Source organism: Lipophrys pholis (assembly GCF_963383615.2).
Source record: "Lipophrys pholis genome assembly, chromosome: 5".
Classification (NCBI taxonomy): Eukaryota; Metazoa; Chordata; class Actinopteri; order Blenniiformes; family Blenniidae; genus Lipophrys; species Lipophrys pholis.
In genome coordinates, this window is record NC_137628.1 from 29,337,878 (window position 1) to 29,355,211 (window position 17,334).

General features: G+C 44.4%; 2 protein-coding genes across 3 annotated transcripts in view; both read left to right on the forward strand.

Moving 5' to 3' along the window:
• Positions 1-7,021, forward strand: part of samd1b (sterile alpha motif domain containing 1b) — an 8,982-nt gene extending 1,961 nt beyond the window's left edge. The window contains exons 2-8 of one of the 2 annotated variants that reach the window (XR_013935346.1): positions 1,304-1,568; positions 2,000-2,115; positions 3,668-3,707; positions 3,790-3,892; positions 5,201-5,315; positions 5,429-6,190; positions 6,296-7,021. Coding sequence is in view for 1 of the 2 variants with exons in the window: in XM_080463814.1 (XP_080319940.1) it covers positions 1,304-1,568; positions 2,000-2,115; positions 3,668-3,707; positions 3,790-3,892; positions 5,201-5,315; positions 5,429-5,572 (783 nt within the window). In the remaining variant the exon portion in view is untranslated. Of the gene's footprint in view, positions 1-1,303; positions 1,569-1,999; positions 2,116-3,667; positions 3,708-3,789; positions 3,893-5,200; positions 5,316-5,428 lie in introns of both variants that reach the window. The other variant, XM_080463814.1, reaches the window with a different exon arrangement.
• Positions 7,022-8,080: 1,059 nt separating this feature from the next.
• LOC308109930 (transitional endoplasmic reticulum ATPase-like) lies at positions 8,081-16,585 on the forward strand. The gene is made up of 18 exons (XM_080463813.1): positions 8,081-8,424; positions 8,778-8,889; positions 9,613-9,785; positions 9,998-10,140; positions 10,258-10,388; positions 11,098-11,229; positions 11,309-11,411; positions 11,869-12,002; positions 12,087-12,222; positions 12,314-12,426; positions 12,686-12,850; positions 13,013-13,135; positions 13,215-13,427; positions 13,669-13,847; positions 13,942-14,071; positions 14,175-14,333; positions 15,234-15,385; positions 15,469-16,585. The coding sequence occupies exons 1-18, from the start codon at positions 8,408-8,410 to the stop codon at positions 15,551-15,553; spliced, it is 2,400 nt and encodes a 799-aa protein (XP_080319939.1). The 5' UTR covers positions 8,081-8,407; the 3' UTR covers positions 15,554-16,585.
• Positions 16,586-17,334: the final 749 nt, after the last annotated feature.

A 17,334-nucleotide genomic window follows, 5' to 3' on the forward strand; every position in this document is an offset into this window, starting at 1 on the left:
TGTCAGCGGCATGCCACTGTGTCTGCGCTGCTGGTCGTGTCCTTTGAAGCCACAAACGTGTGTGTGTGTGTGTGTGTGTGTGTGTGTGTGTGTGTGTGTGTGTGTGTGTGTGTGTGTGTGTGTGTGTGTGTGTGTGTGTAGCTTGGCTTCCTGCACAAAAGGTGCGGGTTACATAGAGCAGGCGGCTCCGGAGCGGCTCCTAGGACGAGCGCGCGCAACATGAAGAGCGTCTCTGCACTGCGCGTGCACGTGTCCCGTCTGACTCCGGATCAGTGTTGTTTCGGGGGTCGTTACCATGTGAGGAGGAACTTCTGCGGAGCGCGGGGTGTTGGGCCTGTCGCGATAGGCGGTGTCTGTCTAAACTTGAGACGTGTCGCTGCCGCGCTCCCGCGCAGGGCGGCGGAAAAATCTCGCACCAAAACCTGCCTGGCATCACGCACGATCACGCATTTTACGCTTGGTTTTTAAGCGCTGTATCAATATCTGCTTTCTCTTTTTAACCCCCCTCTCAGTTCTTATGCCCCGTGGCGGCGCCAGAGATTTTTTTTCTGCTGGTGCTTTGGGGATCTACTTTATTTTCTACTGGAGCACCAACACGCATTGTGTTGGTGCGCACCGCACCGTGCACGTCACAGTGGCGCACATATGTTAAAAGCTCCGCTAAAACATTACTATGCGACACAATACACTAGATATTTAGCCGAAGTGACGAAGATGGAAGGTTTACAAGCCTGCCACTTTAAACTCACCACTGACTGGAAACTTTAACACAAGTTTGTTACTGATGGAGCCTCAACAGCAGCAGGAAACAAAACAAACACAGCAAATGAAGAATAATAAACCACTTAAAAAATACAGTTCTTGGGGGTGCTATGGCTATACCAGAGGGAGCTACAGCACCCCGCCTGCATCCCTCCAATGCCGTGCCTCGTTCAGTCCTTTGTATCCCCTCTCCCCCCTCTCCTCCCTCTCCTCTCTCTCTCCTCTCTCTCTCCTCTCCTCCCTCCCCTCTCTCCTCCCTCTCCTCTCTCCTCTCTCTCTCCTCTCCTCCCTCTCCTCTCTCTCTCCTCTCCGGTGGTGCAAACTTGAGTGGGTTTTTGTTATTTTTTATATTATCTCTCCTAAGCTTTAGGTGTTATTGAGCAACATTATCCGCCCGACAGAAGTGCGGCAGGCCGAATATCACCAAATCACAAAGAGCCCCACTGAACAAAAACTTGGACCGAAGCGGAATGAAATCCGCCGTGTCTCGACTCCTCCTTCCTAAATAATGGAAACGGATTTATTGTTCAACTTTCTGCAGCCGCCGTCGCCCTCCGTGCAAGAGAATGATCCGATGGAAGCAACCGGCGAAGAAGAGGAGCGGAGAGAGAACGAAGAGCAGGAGAAAGAGGAGGAGGAGGAGGAGGAGGAAGAGGAGGAAGAGGATCCCCGGAGTTCTGATGAGGAGGGAGGACTATCCCTGGTAACCATGACAACCGAATCAGGGCTCATTGAAAAATCCAAAGAAGATGCCGAGATCCAGACATCATCAAAACAGGAGAGTCCCCAGCAGCAGGGTGGCAAAGGTGTGTGTGTGTGCGTGTGCGTGTGCGTGTGCATGTGCGTGTGCGTGTGCGTGTGTGTCGAACAATAATTAAACATGCAACTGTTGTTGTTATTATCATCTTCATCATTAGACTGTAACTGCAGGATGTTTCATTGTTAAAGCCTTTTCAAATACACACACACACACACACACACACACACACACACACACACACACACACACACACACACACACACACACACACACACACACACACACACACACACACACACACACACACACCAAAGAGAAGAGACACTGCAAATGTTTTATAATAACATTTAAAATGCTCTCATGTGTGTTTAATTTTTTTTAATGTGTCATCAGATTTGAGTGGATCTTGTTTTAGTTTAACTTGGTGAGTTACTGTTGCTGTCGTACGTGTAGGAACCATTTCTGCTGGTTTTTCAGGGACGTCCACGCTTGACCTCCTCCCCGGGACGGAGTCTCCACTGGCTCACCGAGCTTCGCCGTCTCGGTGTAACGGTAGTTTGGAGGACTACGCGCAGCTCCATACGGACATACAAGTCAGTAAAACACTTGCATTTGTTCTTTTTGTTTCTATTTGTTCATAGTATTTTTTCTATTATCAACAGACTTCTACTGCTACTCCTACTGTATAGCAGGCAGCACGGTGAAGAATTAAACATTTACTTGTATTTTTTTTCCTGCAGAACTTAGTAAAATAAAATAACATGTGAAAAACAAACATGTAATGCAAGATAGATTGAGGTAAAAGGCAAAAATAAAATGATAGTATTAAAGACACTATTTATGGTTGAATAGATAGATGAGGCCGCAGCATGAGGAAACAAAATTCAACTTTAACAGCGAAGTTCCATAAAGTGCAATTTATATAAAAGTAACTATATATTCGTCACTCATCTCATACAAGTATTTTAAAATACTACTTTTTAAATAAGTTATTTTATTATCCTCTTGTAACCAAACTGGCTGAAATGTGAAGTGGTATTTATTATGGTTGTTTTACTCTACTGATGATGTGCAGTTACAATAGTAATGCTGGAGTATTTGGGCTCATCAGGTCAGTTTGTTTTACAAACACGAAGATTCAAGTCCTGGAGGAAGAATGTTTACTGTTATATCAAACCGAGATTATTCTAATTTAATGATTCATCATGTTATATTCATTATTTCATCTAATAATTAAAAAAACATCTGTCAGCGTCACATAAAACATTTGACATTGTTAAATAATGCATAAAACTTACAAAAATAATAAAACAAAGTGCTTTTGATGGAAAACAGCTCTGAATGTATTTTGCTCACTGATAAAAGATCTAAATAACAGTTTGATGTTATTATCACTTTAACACGCTCGCTGCATCTCAGGAAGATAATCACAAAGTTTTAAGTCTGTCTCTGTCATTTCACTTCCATGGTTTAACTATCTCTCTTCCATAGTTATAACTACCTCTCTTCCATGGTTTTAAGTACCTCTCTTCCATGGTTTTAAGTACCTCTCTTCCATGGTATTAACTCCCTCTCTTCCATAGTTTTAAGTACCTCTCTTCCATAGTTTTAAGTACCTCTCTTCCATGGTATTAACTCCCTCTCTTCCATAGTTTTAAGTACCTCTCTTCCATGGTATTAACTCCCTCTCTTCCATGGTTTTAAGGACCTCTCTTCCATGGTATTAACTACCTCTCTTCCATGGTTTAAAGTACTTCCATTCCATGGTTTAACTACCTCTCTTCCATAGTTTTAACTACCTCTCTTCCATAGTTTTAACTACCTCCCTTATATAGTTTTAAATACATCTCTTCCATGGTTTAACTACCTCTCTTCCATGGTATTAACTACCTCCCTTCCATAGTTTTAAGTACCTCTCTTCCATGGTTTAACTACCTCCCTTACGTAGTTTTAAGTACCTCTCTTCCATAGTTTTAACTACCTCCCTTCCATAGTTTTAAGTACCTCTCTTCCTCACAGCAGATGTCCCTCTATGTCGCGGTGCAGTTTTGCTCCAGCTCCTCTCGTGCTTCATTACAGACTTGCTTGTTAAACACTTTCATCTTTCCTCTGATGGTCTCTGCCTTTTGTTTCTCTGTTTTTCAGGACGGGCGGCGGGACGGCAGAGATTCCTCATCCTTCAGCAGTGAGTCCTGCTCTTCTCAACATGTCTGCTCTTGTGAGTTGAGGTGGTTTGAGTCACAATCGTCTGATTACATCTCCAATAGGCTCGGGGTGTAAGACGGAGGTCGTCGTGTCGTCGTGTCTGCTCACTCCCACCCCTTCGCCGAGAGACTCGGGCCTGCCTGAGGAGCGAGGCGGCGGCGGAGGGTGAGTTCAGAGCTGATGCTGGCTGCACCGAGTGAAGAATCACAAGTCACTCTTACTTTCTGCACATTCTAATGTCACCAGCATGTCTGGTAGCTATGTACAGTCGTTAACAAACATGTTGTGTTTGTATTTGTACTCGCTGACAAATCTGGATTTTAGTTGTTTCCTTTACAAGTTAATTCTGCCGCCCTGCTCACGTGTCTCTATGGAGGCTGAGGAAAACTGACTTCACTGTAAAGAGGGAGTGGGCGGAGCTTCGGGGAAGACTGAGACGTTTACAGGTCCTTCTTGGGACGAACACATCTCAGCACACACCAGATGTTACACCTTCTGTTCCACAAATTTCATTTCACACATTTTTCAACTTGGACAACATCTGCACTCAAAATCTAAATACTCAGACTCGTCTCCCCTAACTGTCCTTCTGCTGTCGTCTCAGCCTGGTCCACATTGGACCTTTGTAATTTGACTAATTTGAATAAAAGGACAAAGTAATCATAAACCTCATGACAGAATTATTTTTCTTCCTGTCTACTATAATAATAATGTTGTCCTGCTTATCAGACTTTATGATTGAGAGTCAGTTAATAGTTACTAGTATTAATCCCAAAAAATAGTGAAAATGCAATTTTATTTCTGAGTATCTTTGTTTAAAACCTGTGTGTGTGTGTGTGTGTGTGTGTGTGTGTGTGTGTGTGTGTGTGTGTGTGTGTGTGTGTGTGTGTGTGTGTGTGTGTGTGTGTGTGTGTGTGTGTGATATATATAAATTGATAGATTTAAATAGATGTTTTTTCTTTTTTGTATGTTTGTATTTTGCTTCAAGACTTTGACAAATTAATAAGTAAGAATATATTATTAAGTAAACCGGTACTCATGATTTTCTAATTTCCTTAAGAGTAGAACTGAGAGTATTTTTTATAAAAGATATTTAATATAAGCGTGACAACAATAATGGCAACGTGTCCAGTAATAGATTACAACAGAAGGCCAGAGGACCAAACAGGATGAACAACACCAACATAAACTAAACTGCATGGCGGTGAAAGTTCAGGTCCTGGAGGCTGCAGCCCCCCACATCTCCACGTCCCCACGTCCCCATGGCTCCACGTTTCCACGTCTCCACGCCTCCTTCCTCACCAGCTGAAGGTCCTGAAGGTTGGAGAAGCAGCCTGGTGACGATCAGCTGCTGGAGACGTGGAGACGAGCAGGACTGAGCCTGACAAGCAGGACACGTGGAATAAAACATGGATATAAACATCAATAATGACTTTTCACAATAAAAGTCTTCCCTGTTTTTCCTGCTTCCAGGCCGATGAAGACCGAGGGCGCCAGCGGCAGCCCGGTGGACTGGACGGTGTCGGACGTGGTCACTTACTTCACTGCGGCAGGTTTCCCTGAGCAGGCCGCAGCCTTCAGGACCCAGGTGAGCCTGCAGTCATCACTCAGCTCCGATAGGGGGCGCCACAGGCGGGCTCCTCGCTGCACCGTCGTCCAGAAGAGTTGAACCTCACCGGGCTCTGCTTTTCTCTCTGTCAGGAAATCGACGGGAAGTCTCTCCTCCTCATGCAGCGTCACGACGTTCTGACGGGCCTGTCCATCCGGCTCGGCCCCGCCCTCAAGATCTATGAGCGCCACGTCAAGGTGCTGCAGAAAACACACTTTGAGGACGAAGACTGCTAACAACACACACATACACAACAACACAGGACTCCTGTGTGTGTGTGTGTGTGTGTGTTTGTGTGTGTGTGTGTGTGTCTATACAGTATTATAGCTCAGATAGGATGAGAATGCATGCCTGATGTAGAGAACAACACACACACACACACGTTTCTACCAAACGGAGCACAAACTGATGGAGGAAGAAAATAAACTCATTAAAGCAGCAGAGATGCAAAACGATCATGCAAGTACACTTTTTACTTTTTTTTTCTTTTTTTAACCAAAATCAAGCACTTTGCATTTTTCTATTGACGATAGTGATCTGTACAGGCGGTTTGTGTTGAGTTGAGCTTCATGCACCTTTCATTCAGAGAAGGAGGTTGTTTTTTTTTCTCCTCTGAGGTTGAATCGGTTTCGGTCGACGCGACCCGATGGTTCTGTGCCCGAGGTCCCGTGTTGGTCCGTCTCTCTGCACAACATGTTGGATGAAGCTGCTGCCAGTTGGAGGTCAAGAGGGTCAAACACATTCCCAGTTACGTTCAGTGATCAGCATCCGTCCTGCTCCCCGTGCAGAGCTTATGTGACCTTCTGCACACAGTTGCTTGTTCAAGCAATAATCTGATAATTTCTGCCGGAGAGGTTTGTTGCACCCGATGGCTGCTTGTTATTGTTTTGCAGCCTGACGTGTTGACGTGGGAAATTTACTGGATGTTTCCTGAAAGAAATATCTGGTTTCATGCACAGGTGGATCGTAGCTGTGGCCTGTGTTCGGTGGGGCGTTGAGCTTTAAGAGGCCAGTCTGAAGGTCACGAGTGTAAACTTCAATCTGCTCCGACACTATAAACCAGAGTGACGTGTCTTTATGAAACCAGCAGGAATATTGATCAGTCTCACACCAGCGAACTGAACCAAATCAGCAGAACAATCTACTCAGCTCCTCGGTGGAATGTAAATATATTAGCATTACGTTCATCTTTATGCATTGTTGTTTGTTTATGAATTACGGGGATTACATGTTCTGACTGAGAAGCGTCATCGCCCAGTAAATCTGAGTCAATCAATCAATGAATCTCTGACCACCAGCACTTTTTCTTTTATCACTAAAAACCAAAAGCAGTCATTTCATCTCTACTGTAACTGCAGACATTCCACTTCTTAAGTTACTGTTATTTTGGTTCATCTTTGTTTTTCTTAACACATTGTTTGTATTGTTTTTATTGTGTTTATTGTGTTTATGTTCAGATCAGATCCACGATCTGATTTCAAACCTCCTCTACCTCTCGCCTTCATCTCAGTCTCTGTTTTTAACATAATTTCAATCCCATTTGTAAAATCTGAACTTCCTGATTCTCACTAGAGGAATGTACAGTTTCTCTGAAGCCCTTTCTCTTGTTCGTTTTTTTTGTTTTTTTATTAAAGGACAGTTTTAGTAATAAAAGTTTACATTGAAATGCCACCGTGCTGAAAGCTCAGTTGTTGCAGTTCTTGTTGCCCAAAGGGTATTTTGTGTTTGGGTGTGTCCATGTATTCTTTATAGGGTACTTTCTAAAATAATTGAATATTCTTGAAGGATATTTATAAACTTCAGGAATGTAGAATCAGAATGGTCTTTATTGTCATTGTTAAAAACAAGATTGTAAGTGCCCTCCACTTGAACAATGAAATGCATTCAAGATAAAAACAACAACACACTCATACAACATACAATCAGTTATTGCACTTTCCTTTCAGTTGTTCTGAGCTGTTCAATCTGATTACTTTCATAAAGATGTCAAAAGTCACACACATTTCTCTATTTACTTAAAAAAAATCTCTAAATGGGTTTTAAACCTCAACTTTACTGGACACTAATAAAACAAAAGTTAATAAATCACTTTAAAGACTTAACAGGGGCACGTTTGCTAATAAATACTGCAAAGCAGCCAAACACGACAAATATTCCACGATTTCCTTAAATGTGATTTCAGCAGACAAGTTACAGATTACAGTTACTTTCCAGATAAACGTAGAAATGTTGAGAACAGACTGAAGCTCTGATGAGCAGACGGAAGTATTAAACATAAATGTACGTTTCTACATTTTTAATCTCGCTGTGCTGCCAGATGCAAACTTTTAACTTCCGATCCCTACAACTGAAGAGATTTCTCTACTTTCTACTCACCTTGTCTCAACCTGGAGGAAGATTCTGCTTCACAGTCAGAAGGTCAAACTGCAGTTGTTCAACTCTAGATTGATCAGGTAACATCGATAATAGTTGGATAGACAGACGCATCGATTAATGATCAATCTGGCCTCAAGAAAATGTATATTGTGTCTTGATAAATTAGAAATACTGTTTTTCTCCTTTGGCTCTTTCACTCGTGGAGATCAAACAAGGAATACATGTGGGATGGTTTCGCTCAGTAAAGCTCTGGACTTGGTGGCTCCTGTCCCTCGTTGCTGGTGAGTGTTGGGGGAGGAGTGAATATCAAACTATATCTGTTCTGGGACTCTCTCCAGGGTAAGTGCTGCTGATCTCTGTACATGAGCATGTGCCACCATGATGGAGTTATAATAAGAAGCAGATGAGCGCAATGCACTGCCTCTGATAAACAGCAGCTTGGAGTATTAGAAATACAATTGCAGGTTTAAACTTTAAAGCAGCAGAAGAAAGGTAAAAACTAAAACAGTGCATTGTCAAAGCTCCGGGCTTCAGAACCTCACCAGGACAGGTCAGACCGACGCGGATGTGAAATCTCTGGCGGCGATGAGACCTGAGGTCGACCTCTGAATTTGTCAGGCTGACGGGAGAAGAAGTGAATCCTGAGAGGAGGACAATCTGAAGACAAGTGAACTGAAAGACGAAAAGGAGCCGTCATGCCAGGAGGCACAGAGTGAGTAAAACTACTGTGTGTGTGTGTGTGTGTGTGTGTGTGTGTGTGTGTGTGTGTGTGTGTGTGTGTGTGTGTGTGTGTGTGTGTGTGTGTGTGTGCTCCCTCATGCAAATTTGAAGAGTTCTCAGATCATAGCAGTTGCAGTTGTTTGTTCCTTGAAACCAGTTCTGATGATGAATCGCAGCAGATCGATTCTGCAAACGAGACGAGAACGAGAGATTCTCAACTGTTCCCAGAGTCAAATTGTGGAGAGCAAAAGACGGTCTAAATACAGCTCGGTGTCACATGGGGAAACTGGAGCTGGGTGTCCAGAGCCTGCATGTGGGAGTCATACCGTTCCTCTTGTCTGGAAGCCTGAAGGGGGAAGATTTCTCCACCGCCATCCTGAAGCAGAAACACAGACCCAACAGGCTCACCGTGGACGAAGCCCTCAACGAAGACAGCAGCATCGTCAGCCTGTCACAGGTGTGTGTGTGTGTGCGTGTGCGTGTGCGTGTGCGTGTGTGTGTGTGTGTGTGTGTGTGTGTGTGTGTGTGTGTGTGTGTGTGTATGTGTGTGTGTGTGTGTGTGTGTGTGTGTGTGTGTGTGTGTGTGTGTGTGTGTGTGTGTGTGTGTGTGTGTGTGTGTGTGTGTGTGTGTGTGTGTGTGTGATTGTTCCATGCTTTCCCTGGAGGTTGACGTTACAGTTCCTTCCAGTAAGTTCACCAGTGATGGATTCAAGTCAAAGTAACAGAACCAGGATGTGTCTCAGACGTCAGGCCTGTGGACCAAACCCAGCCTGCGAGACGCTCCGATCCCAAAATACGACGAAGCAATTATTATTTTTTTTTTTAATGTTTTATCAAAGTTTTCTTAAGAGCAGCAGATGTAAGATAACAGGAGGCTGAGGATCAACACTCCATCACTAGAAGACGAGCTTTGGACTCGAAGTCGTGCCGTCAGGGCGAGTTTGTAAAAACAGGACAGTATTTTTTGACGTTTCTCAGTTTTTTTGCACCAGAAATCATGAAAACGGTCTTTATGTTGAAATTCTGATAGTTTGTAAAATATTTTTTGGTTTGGTTTTGTGAAAACAAAAACTTTTTTAAGAAAAATTTAGTGCCACAATTGAAATAAAAAAAAAAAGAAGTATAATTTAAAAGTTATCATGCCTCTATTTTACCACTGAAGATAACTGGTCTGTTCCAGAGTAAGACGGAGGAGCTGCAGCTCTTCAGAGGAGACACGGTGGTGCTGAGAGGACGTAAACGGCGGCAGACGGTCTGCATCGTCCTGAACGATGAAACCTGCGGCGATGAGAAGATCCGGGTGAACCGCGTGACGCGCAGCAACCTGCGCGTGCGACTCGGAGACGTCATCAGGTAGATTCAGGCATTTGGAAATATATTTTATATAATGTCTTTATCAGGTAAATTAACAAAAAAAGTGCTAAAAAAAAAATCAAATTGTTTGCTTTTTAATGATATTCTGATATTTTGAGATGCACTTCAAAAATGACCCATAAGACAGAAAAACAAGTATCTAAAGAATATCTTTAGTTTGTTGCTTCCACCCAATGTGTGTCTGATCACAGTGTACACGCCTGTCCTGATATCAAGTATGGGAAGAAGATCCACGTCCTGCCCATTGATGACACCATCCAGGGTCTCACAGGAAACCTCTTTGAGGTTTTCCTCAAGCCGTACTTTCTGGAGTCTTATCGGCCCATCCACAAAGGTGCCTGATCAACGTGGAAATAAATCATGTGATCACAGTTAAAAAACAAAACAAAACACAACCTCACATGATGGACGTTGCTGTAAAGGTGAGACGGGATTTGCTCTGTGCTGTCAGGTGATATTTTCTTGATCAGGGGGAGCATGAGGGCGGTGGAGTTCAAGGTGGTGGAGACGGACCCCGACCCTCACTGCATCGTGGCCCCAGACACTGTCATCTACTGCGAGGGCGAGCCAATCAAAAGAGAGGTGAGAGAGAGAGAGAGAGAGAGAGAGAGAGAGAGAGCTATCATCAATACAGTGGTGCCCCATGTGAGGCCAGTGTTCCCTGCACTATTAAATTCTGCAGAAATATGGATATTCATGTAGAAAAACCCATGATTGTGTGTAATGACACATTGTAGTTATGAGTATTGTGACTAATAACATATTTTAGTAATGAGTATTGTGAGTAACGACACATTTCTTCTCTCTGTCCATCATAATCCAGCTCTCTTTGAATAATACCTAAAAATCAGTTTCCTTGTTGGTATTCCAAAGCTTATAAAGTAACTTTTATAAATGGAAACAGGATTACTTCATGTGGTAATTCTGACGCATTCATTCATTCATTCATTCATTCATTCATTCATTCATTCATTCATTCATTCATTCATTCATTCTAACTCTACTTATCAGACCACAGCGACGGTTGATCAAAACCTCTCTGTTATATTCAGAATCAGGACAATCCTTGTTGTGGTACAAAGTACTAGTTTCCATGTGGCGGGAACTCGACCTGGCTTCAGATGATGTGAGGAAAACATCACAACTCCTGTCTGTGTATAAAAACTACACCGAGTACATCCAGAGAGTCATGCTCAGCCTTCACCAAACAAACAAACATTTTTCAGAATGCCTGACTAACCCAGTTTGGAGACGATCCGTTCTGACGGTGTTGGTTTGCCCTCGGTGGCAGGATGAAGAGGAGACTCTTCATGAAATCGGCTACGACGACATCGGAGGCTGCCGGAAGCAGCTGGCGCAGATTAAAGAGATGGTGGAGCTTCCGCTCAGACACCCTGGACTGTTCAAGGCTATAGGGGTGAAGGTAGGACGCACACGTCCATTCCTGAAACGGCTTCGTTCCACTGCACCCTGGCCTGTGTCATGCCTCCTCTCTCCTGCAGCCCCCCAGAGGAATCCTCCTGTACGGCCCTGCAGGAACAGGAAAAACCCTGGTGGCCCGAGCCGTGGCCAACGAGACGGGCGCTTTCTTTTTCCTCATTAATGGTGAGACCTTCTTTTATTCACAGAGCCAGCGAGACCCTCAGAAATACAGCGAACCACAACAGTAACCTTGTGTTCAGTAAATTTATTTATTTTCCTAACAGTCCTTATAGACAATTAATTTTATATTGTTTTATTTCCCTTTTAAATGGAACCACATTTGTAAGAAAATGCATCTGTGGGATGAGAAGCACTTGTACTTGATTAATTTCAGAAGCTATTAATTATAGCATTTTTGTTTTTTACTTGTAATTGAATAAAATAAAAGCAATGTGACAAAATCTGTGCTATAAAAATAATAGATGCATTTTATTTTTCTCATGTTTTTTTTTTTTTTTCTGTGTGACTAACAATTTAAAACGTGTATATTTGCATTTTTCAACAGAGCTCTTTGTTCAACTTCTCTTATTAACTCATGTAACGTAATCACTTCACACAATGTGTGTTGTTGTTCCTCCAGGCCCGGAGATCATGAGCAAACTGGCAGGAGAGTCAGAGAGCAACCTGAGGAAGGCCTTCGAGGAGGCGGAGAACAACGCTCCGGCCATCATCTTCATCGATGAGCTGGACGCCATCGCTCCCAAGAGAGAAAAGGTGAAACTGCGCCGTCTTTTCTTTTTGTCAGTATAAGCAGACACGCTGAGCTCTAAACTTCGATGTTGTATTTCTTCCACACAGACTCATGGAGAAGTGGAGAGGCGTATCGTCTCCCAGCTCCTGACCCTGATGGACGGCCTGAAGCAACGAGCTCATGTGGTCGTCATGGCAGCAACGAACCGGCCCAACAGCGTGGACGCCGCCCTGAGGCGCTTCGGTCAGGACGGCCCTGCTGCTACTCGCGCTCACACGGGCTAAATGCACACGTTCACAGGGACTCACAGACGTGTGGGCGTTTCTCTCTCCAGGCAGGTTCGACCGCGAGATCGACATCGGAATCCCAGACTCAACCGGCCGACTGGAGATCCTGCAGATCCACACCAAGAACATGAAACTGGCAGAAGATGTTGACCTGGAGAGGGTGAGTCCCCGAAATTAATAAAACACTGAAGTCCAGATTTAGTAGTAGTAGTTTTATCGGTTTCACAGACACATTTCATCAAAGATACATTAAAAAACATAAATACTACAAGCAAACATGGTTACAACCTAACATAGCTCAATCATTTGTTATTTAAAACAGTTTTATTTTGAAGTGAAACTAAACATGTTTTGTCAGCGTCTATTCCAAAGTTGCATATGAGGCTTTTAAAAAAAAAACAACCCAAAAAAACCATCAGGTTGCCATGGAGACCCACGGCCATGTTGGAGCCGACCTGGCGGCTCTGTGCTCAGAAGCTGCTCTGCAAGCCATCCGCAAGAAGATGACCCTCATCGATCTGGAGGACGAGACCATCGACGCCGACCTGCTCAACTCCCTGGCTGTTACCATGGACGACTTCCAAGTACTAAACCCTCCCACATACTGCAAATGTTCACGCTAAAGGACTTCAGCTCCTCCAGACTGTGTGTATGTGTGTGTAGAGTCTGACTGCTAGAACTTCATGATGATGAGACAAAACATCAATAGTAGTCCATGAATGAATATCCATGCTGTCCTCCGTCAGTGGGCGTTGAGCCAGAGCAACCCCTCGGCCCTGAGGGAGACGACAGCGGAGGTTCCTCAGGTCAACTGGGAGGACGTCGGCGGGCTGGACGAGGTCAAGAGGGAGCTGCAGGAGCTGGTTCAGGTAGAGGAACCGGACCTGAAGCGGCTCTGCACACGGCCACAGCCACGCTCCTTACCGACGCTGCCCTCGCTCTCCTCAGTACCCCGTCGAGTATCCGGACAAGTTCCTGAAGTTTGGCATGACTCCGTCTCGGGGAGTCTTGTTCTACGGTCCCCCCGGCTGTGGGAAAACCCTGCTGGCCAAGGCCATCGCCAACGAGTGCCAGGCCAACTTTGTCTCCATCAAAGGCCCGGAGATGCTCACCATGTGGTTCGGAGAGTCTGAGGCCAACGTCAGAGACGTGTTTGATAAGGTGAGAGTGGAGGAGGTGGAGGAAGCGCCATCTTGGCCAAGTCGTAGTCTGATCAACACATTTCAAATCACAGAGACAAAACCTGTGATGAGCCATCAGAACCTCATTCTGCCTCGTTCTTCCTCGTGTTATCATCAGTCTCTTCCTCCATACTGGTGGACCGACTGAGTGTGAGTCATTCATGAGTTTGGTTCAAAGTCGTTGGTCAATAAAACTAGTTGTGAATTCTGTCGTTGGTCAGGCCAGACAAGCGGCTCCATGTATCCTCTTCTTTGACGAGCTGGACTCCATCGCCAAGTCCAGAGGCGGCGGCGGCGGGGACGCAGGCGGCGCCGCCGACAGAGTGATCAACCAGATCCTCACAGAGATGGACGGCATGTCTGACAAGAAGAACGTTTTCATCATTGGTGCCACAAACAGGTGTTCAACGCTCCCCGTCTTTCTGAAGAGCGGCTCGTTTCATTCGCGTCTTGATTGCAGAGAACGTTAAGTTGCTGATTTCTCCTCCCGTCAGACCGGACATCATCGACTCAGCCATCCTGCGGCCCGGGCGACTGGATCAGCTCATCTACATCCCGCTGCCCGACAAACCGTCTCGCAGAGCGATCCTCAACGCCAATCTGCGCAAGTCTCCTGTTGCACGAGTCCGTGAAAGACACGCCTGATGAGCTCTGGACACGTAAAGACAGGAGGATTGTTCAGCCCGAGTTTCTGTCTCTTGTGCTTCGTCTTCTCTCCCGCCTGCAGGACGTGGATCTGGATTACCTGTCTCGCATCACAGAGGGTTTCTCCGGAGCCGACCTGACAGAGATCTGCCAGCGGGCTTGTAAGCTGGCGATCCGCGAAGCCATCGAGGCCGAGATCAAGGCTGAGCGCCAGAGGCAACGCAGACCAGGCATCCCCATGGTCAGCACCCCCACCCGTCACCGTAATAACAATCCACCTTGGTGGTTTTATTTTGACAGTCACCGTAATAACAAGCCAACTTGGTAGTTTTATTTTGACAGTCACCGTAATAACAATCCACCTTGGTGGTCTGTACAGTAGAATGTCCTCGTTCTCCTGTTGTTAATGTTTAGAGCTCGATGTTCTCTGCTACATGTTTGTGCTTTCAGTACTAAAACTAACAACAGCACCAACTAGTGGACCAACATGTAAACTACAGTATTGTCAGTGTTTCTGCCCTTCACATGTAAACGGACGTCGTTTGCAAAACGTTGCTGAGTCGTACATTTTCACTTGGAACCTTGAGAACAGGCTCTCAGGATTACTTCTCTAACTGCCAAAGAAAACCACTGAGACACGTATGTAGATCTGAACTGTTGAACTGCCCCAAGCTTTTATTGTGAAAGATCAGGCAGGAGTGTCCTGCAAAGGCTTGGCTTCACTAGGATGTTTTGGTAAATCACAGATCACAGTTTGGTGTTTCTCAGAGGTCATCCAGGCCGGAGCTCTGGAGGAGGAGGGGGGGTTGGGGGGGGTGGGGGGTGGGGGGGGGGGGGGGTGGGGGGGTGGGGGGGGGGGGGGTTACTCTTTGTATTCGATACCCAGAATCACATCTCAGCGGGGTGCCAGGCTGCCTGTGCTCGGTACTGACGGAGATGGTGAGAGAGAAGAAGTTCCCTAAAGGGCGGCTGTGTGTTTGGTAACTTATGGCCTTTGGACTGGGAACACACACACACACACACACACACACACACACACACACACACACACACACACACACACACACACACACACACACACACACACACACACACACACACACACACACACACACAGTGTTGATCTATGTTGGGTCTCCAGGATGAGGACTTCGATCCAGTCCCGGAGATCAGGAAGGACCACTTCGAGGAGGCCATGAGATTCGCCCGGCGCTCCGTCAGCGACAACGACATCCGCAAATACGAGATGTTTGCTCAGACTCTGCAGCAGAGCCGAGGTTTCGGAAACTTCAGGTACAAACAACGACTCAGTGTAAACGATGTCAGCCGTCGTCTCGGCTGCACTCCTCACTTACCGGTCCGGTTTGACTCTGCAGGTTCCCGTCTGCCGCTGGCGGCCAGTCCGGGACTCACGGGTCTGAAGCGGGGAGGCCGATGGGCGACGACGACCTCTATCAGTGACCCAAAGTTCAGCGAGACGTCTCCTTCAACTGCTCTGCTGTGTTTTGTTTTTTTAGAAGAAGAAATGGAAACGTGTGGATATGAGTGGGAAATAAAAGTTTGGACTCACTTTAATAATAATATAGGTTTCAGTTAAACATCAAGCTTCGAATTATAAAAGTCATGTCTGGCGTGTGTATGGATGAGTTCAAAATGTAATAAATCTACTTGTCTCTATTTCTAATCGCTTTATGGAATCTTGAATGCTGTCATAGTTTCATTTACAACACAAATCTACATAAACTAACTTGTATATTGTCATATTGTGTTTACAGTAATCTGTACAAGCTACTCGACTGTTTGGACTGAAAACATTTAGACAAATCAAAGAACAAAAAGCAATGATGAAATTCAGAATTGCTGAATTGTATTCCGCTGCTCTGGATGTGATTTTGTGTCTCGGAGGTTCTGTTATTGTCTCTGTGGCTGTTTTATATCTGTGTGGTCGTTTCTTAGTTTTTTCCTCTTTTCGCTGATGTTGCATCTTTTGATGATGGTTTTGTGTTCGTCTGTAAAAAAAACCTTTTGCATCCAGATGTTTTCTCTGGTTAATTTTCTCACGCACTTTTAATCTTCAACCTCTTTATTTCTGTGTCATGTCCATTTGGTTTTTTTAAACCTTTGTGTCTAAAGTCCTATACTGTAATAAATCTATAGTTTGACATAAATGAAAAGCACCTCTCTCATCAGATATGAATCTATCTATCTATCTATCTATCTATCTATCTATCTATCTATCTATCTATCTATCTATCTATCTATCTATCTATCTATCTTAGGTGTTGATCTTAAAACAACAGTCTCAGTTGTGATTTGATTTAATTTGATTTTAATGAATCTTAATAATGAAAACGATGATTGATGAAGTGATGAATCAAACAGTGATATTGACCATAATATTTTAATCAGTGTTGCTTTTCTCTGATATATTTACATTATCTTACAATTTATTTGTTTTTAACTCTGACAATAAAAAGAATTTACCTGATTCTCTTCCTTGTCTTTTTTTTCTTTAATGTTTATTTGAATTAATCTTATTTTTCAATTCATAATTTCTTGACACTTAAAGTAGTAAGAAGGTAATTTTACATCACAGTAGTCAAACTCATTTTAGTTCAGGGGCCACAAACAGCCCAGTTTCATCTTGAGCGGGTCAGGTCAGGAAAATAGTGACTAATTCCTTTTAAATTTACACTCTAAAGTTTTTATTTGTTGTGACGCAGATTAGACTTTTTTGGAAATGTCTAGATATTTTCCAAATCTGAACCCTCAGTACCTGTAAACACTGCTATCTCAATATGAAGCCAAGTTTAGTGACGTGAACGACAACGAAATGTCCACAAAATGTCTATAACTGCAGCATTTTGCCGCCTCATCCATGTTTTTACCAAGTCGCTCTGACAGCATGGCGAAGAGGCTCCAACCGATATTCTCTGCTCAGTCTCAGTGTTACAGTGAGTCTGCTTCTCTTAAAGCAAGGCAAGGCAAGGCAAGGCAAGGCAAGGCAAGGCAAGGCAAGGCAAGGCAAGGCAAGGCAAGGCAAGGCAAGGCAAGGCAAGGCAAGGCAAGGCAAGTGTATTCAAATAGCGCCGGTCAGACACAAGGCAAATCACAGTACATTATTAGGAAATACAGGTCATACATTAAAACAAGGCAATTCGTGAGAAAGTATTTACCTCTGGGATTAATAGAGTATTTCGGTTCTATTCTTTTCTACTCTGCTATTTTTAAGAATGGCATAA

Excerpts from the sequence above, each read along its gene's own strand:
- LOC308109930 (XM_080463813.1), top strand. Across the intron at positions 12,223-12,313 it reads CGCCGCCCTGAGGCGCTTCG|GCAGGTTCGACCGCGAGATC; the intron begins GTCAGGACGGCC and ends TTCTCTCTCCAG. Across the intron at positions 13,136-13,214 it reads AGCTGCAGGAGCTGGTTCAG|TACCCCGTCGAGTATCCGGA; the intron begins GTAGAGGAACCG and ends CGCTCTCCTCAG.